Source organism: Arachis ipaensis, chromosome B5 (assembly GCF_059453495.1).
Source record: "Arachis ipaensis isolate K30076 ecotype BB chromosome B5, ASM5945349v1, whole genome shotgun sequence".
Taxonomy (NCBI): Eukaryota; Viridiplantae; Streptophyta; class Magnoliopsida; order Fabales; family Fabaceae; genus Arachis; species Arachis ipaensis.
This window is the reverse complement of record NC_142440.1, coordinates 143,540,200-143,544,605: the sequence shown is the minus strand read 5'-3', so window position 1 is coordinate 143,544,605 and position 4,406 is coordinate 143,540,200. Positions and strand designations below refer to the sequence as shown.

General features: G+C 28.7%; 1 protein-coding gene across 1 annotated transcript; it reads left to right on the top strand.

The window, feature by feature from the left end:
- Window positions 1-1,643: 1,643 nt before the first annotated feature.
- Window positions 1,644-4,119, top strand: LOC107644250 (uncharacterized). Its single transcript, XM_016348066.3, has 2 exons — window positions 1,644-1,728; window positions 3,563-4,119. The coding sequence occupies exons 1-2, from the start codon at window positions 1,644-1,646 to the stop codon at window positions 4,117-4,119; spliced, it is 642 nt and encodes a 213-aa protein (XP_016203552.2).
- Window positions 4,120-4,406: the final 287 nt, after the last annotated feature.

Sequence of the window (4,406 nt, the reverse complement as noted above, 5' to 3'; positions counted from 1 at the left end):
TGTACCTGCTAGTGCATTGGTAGCTAGCTTTGGTTGGAAACAGGCTCAATTCCTTGCTTTTCCTTCTCTTTTTTCTTCTCTGAAAAGTCTTGATATGAACACAGTAAAAACTACTTCATCAAATTTAATTTCCCCTTCAATTATTCTCTCAATCTCCAATGCAGATTCTATGTCTCCATCCTTGCAATATCTATCTATTAGTTTTGTGAATGTGATCTTGTGAGATTTTAAACATCTCTCGCTCATCATCCACAAGCTTTTTAACTTCTTTCCAATGGCAGATCCTACAAAGGCTATTGATCAATGTATTGTACGTGATTAAGTCTAATCTAATGCCCTAATTGATCATTGCCTGAAAATTCTTCAAGGCCAAATCTATTTTTTCATATTAGCATTGCTCATCAATCAAAGTGGTAAAGGTAACACTATCTGAGACCAACCATTTCTTGCACATTTCATCAAACAAAATTCTTGCGACTTAAAAAGAAGAAGCAAGGAACTGAGGCTACCACCAATTAAGACCTGCAACCAATGTATCAGCAAGAAAAATGACTTGTTAAAATTTAGGGTATTTATTTGTCCTATTTTATAGTTCATTATGGGTTTATGTGTTTATATTGGTTTAAGTGTCTCATTAAAAAATTTTTCAAAAATTTACTTATCTTACTTTATTGCAGCATATTATTGACATGACAGGAGATATTTTGTCTCTTAAAATGGTTAATTATTGACACATAATTACTTAATATTAGGTAAGATCCATTAATTTTAGATAAAAAATTTAACAAAAATACTAAAAAATGTGATGAAATTATTAGTTATAAATTACATTATTATTTTTCAATGAGAAACAAATAGTCATTTTGAGTAATAGTTAGAAATTAGAGTAGGATTTTACTCTTAAGTTAGCGAATTGTATTAATGCAAATAATTAATTTAATTTTACTTCTTAATATCATCCATTTACTTTTCATACCGATTTTTGAAGGTTTCAATCCTCTATGATTAATCAATAATTACATCATGATTGAGTCAATAGTCATAATTCTTGGATATCCATCTCTTGGAAACTAACAAATAATTATGATTGGTTTATATTCGTTTTTATTAATACACTAGTGGAGTATAAATCCGTTTACTATCTAAAGTATATATTATATGAAAAACTTGTACCATTTATAATATATATAGTATATCAAATTCAACTTGTCCGATCCACTTGAATTGGTCATTTGGTCCAAATTAAAAAGGAATTTCTTTTCTTTTCAGGAAAAAAAAAAATAATCTCTTATATTAACATTTTTCTCAGTACGACACATAGGGGCCAGTTCTCATGTAGCTTGTGGGTGTTTATTAGTGTGAGTCAAGTCAACAAGAAAGGTATATAACTAGAATTAAATTAATAAGCCACCCATATATACATATAGATACATATCTATATATAAACATGCATATACCCAGCACTTAACTCCAAAGCATAGGACAACTTTGTTGCATGTTTCCATTAAGCAAACATGAAGGTAAGTAATAATGTTGAGAACTATATATGTTTTGTGTATCTTGTTTTTTCATCTATTATATAGCCTTTAGACAAATTTCTCAATAAATAATAGATCTATAAATGAAACTGTATGTAACTTTGCATGCAGCAAAAAATAGTTATGAGGATGCAAATGGATTGTGAAAAATGCAGAAACAAGGCGCTGAAAACTGCTGCGGAGGTAAAAGGTGAATATCATGCCATCGATTCTCATATATATATATATATATACTACTTTATTATCTGTCTATTAATTTAGCATCTAGAAGGGAAATAATGTTAATTATGCATATCACTTTTATATATTATAAATTATCCTTAAAATAATATTCTTCCAGAATGAGTTTAATTTTTCTTTTTCCAAGCAACTATTATTAAGATGTTCCTATAAAAAAAAATATCCCCAAAAAGACACAAATTAATAATATAATTTTCTATATGAGTAGATAAGACTCATAAGAGTTGTGTATGTTATTTATCTAGAAAAATACACAAATTAAACCATGTTTTTGCCATATATATTAGGATATGTTGGATAAGTTGGGTCATATATAAATTCAAGATATTAACACAGATTCAATCAAATTAAAGAGTGTACCTAAATTCGTCATTGGAAACAGGGTTATCAATGGTAACAAACAAAGAGTTCATCAGGCAGCTATTAACGTGACAAGTTAGACAATAATATAATTATAAGTATACACCTAAATTGGTCTCAACAAATTTTAGATTAGACATTTTAATTCCAATAAATTTTTATTACTTTTAAAACTTTTGAGAATTATTTCAATCAGTCAGCTTGATCTTTTTATCACTACTTATACTAAAATATTTAATATGTGTATTGGGTAAATAAATTCTTAACAAATTTTATTATAAGGTAATTAAACCCCTAACAAATACTGTTACAAGCCAAATTAATCCAGCTAAAAAGAATCAATCAGTTTCAAAAACTTCTAAAATAATAAAAAAATTGTTAAAATGTTTACTCTAATAATAGGTAAATCAAGTATTACTTACCTTTATGCCGCCTTGCGCGCCACGCTAATAATTTTCAATAGATGAACAAAATTGATAACATGAATTAAGCATAATTATTGAATTTAACGTTTATGTCTATAGTATCATATCATATCATCATCGTCAACCCAATTTTGATAAAACAAAATCCAAATTTAATTTTAGCGCACATTGTAGAAGGTTAGACAAATTGTTATCTTCTATATGTATATGCACAAATCATCACTCACATGCAGTTGTTAATTGTTTTTATATGAAGTTGATAGTTGAAAGTTTTTAGATAATAATTTAATCAAATATGTTAAATCATCTAATAATTCTCAATTAATAAATTCATTCATAATATAAAAATAACTGTATGTGAGTTTTCACAAAATAAATTAGAGTAATTATTTAAATTAGTAAAAACGGATATTTTAATCCAAAAAAATTAAGGTGAATATTCTAATAAAGATTTTATAATTATCTTCGTATAAAGATATTTCATTTTGACTATTGGATGATAAATTTTAGAGCTTAATTTCATATGTTATAAAAATATTATCTTTGTTTAAAGTGTGGTAAAATAAATAAGTTATATTTTTTAAACCAAGATCATTATAAGAAGATGTTTTTGATATCTTCATTGGAGTAGTTGTCAAAAATTAATACACAAAAATATCTCTAAAGTTTTACTCCAATAAACAAGTCAGTCCTCCATTCATTTTTCGACAGAATAATTATTTAATGGAAAAGTATAGGTAGACAATGAAAATATTAAACAATGTGAACAATGGATATATCTGATGTTCATTTCACTAGGTGTGCGGATGGTTATTCTAATATTAAGATTTAGATATGTAATTTGGAGGTGTAGTGTGTTTTAATTTGATTGATAGTTGTTCATATTGTTCAAAAAAAATTATTAGTTATCTAACATAACCCTTATCTAATTTATTTTAAAGATTGAGTTGGATAATTACTCAATAAATTATTAAGATGTTTAATGTACAAATGAGACAGGTGTGACTTCGGTGGCATTAGAAGGGGACGACAATGACCGTGTGGTGGTGACGGGCAACAATGTGGACACGATTTGTCTCATCAACCAAATGAACAAGAAGTTCAAGTGTGTGGCGATTCTTAAAGTAGAAGAGGTGAAGAAGAAGGAGGAGAACAAATGTTGTGCCGTTTTGTGTCTCCCATCGTCTTCGCCGTCGTCGTGCACCAACTGTTCGGGTAATTGCAAATGTGTGCTTGTATGCTCATCAAAATGCGAGGGCAAATGTGACAAGTGCGAGAAATGCGAAAGCCCTAAATGCAAATGCAGGTGTGTGTTGGTATGTTCAAAGTGTCAAAGTGCAAAGTGTGATGGGAATAGGTGTCTTGTTATATGCTTCAAGTGCAAAAGTCCTACGTGTGATGGCCAACGTTGTAAGCCTCTTCCACAACCATGCTATGCTAATAATTGCCCTCCCTGGTGCACTTGTCCAAGGTGCTATGTACCGTACAATCCTCCACCTTACTACTACAATAGGGTTGTTTATGAATCAAACCCTGACAATTGCTCCATCATGTGATCGATCAATCATGATCAAACAATCTACAGATTCAATAATTAAGAGGAAGAGCCATACTTGCCAATTTGGGAGATGAAGAGAACGTTGATTATTAGTATGATATATATATATTTAAATGTTTTTTTTTTCTTACAATTGAATTTGGCAAAAACAAGTTTTTTAAAGTGAAAAAGTTGGTTTAGTAAAAAATTAGAGTCTTAATTACCTTTAAATCGAAGCAGGTCAAGCTTATATATAAATTTAATGGTGATTAAGTCTTTATTTTTTATTTTACTAATATTCTCATA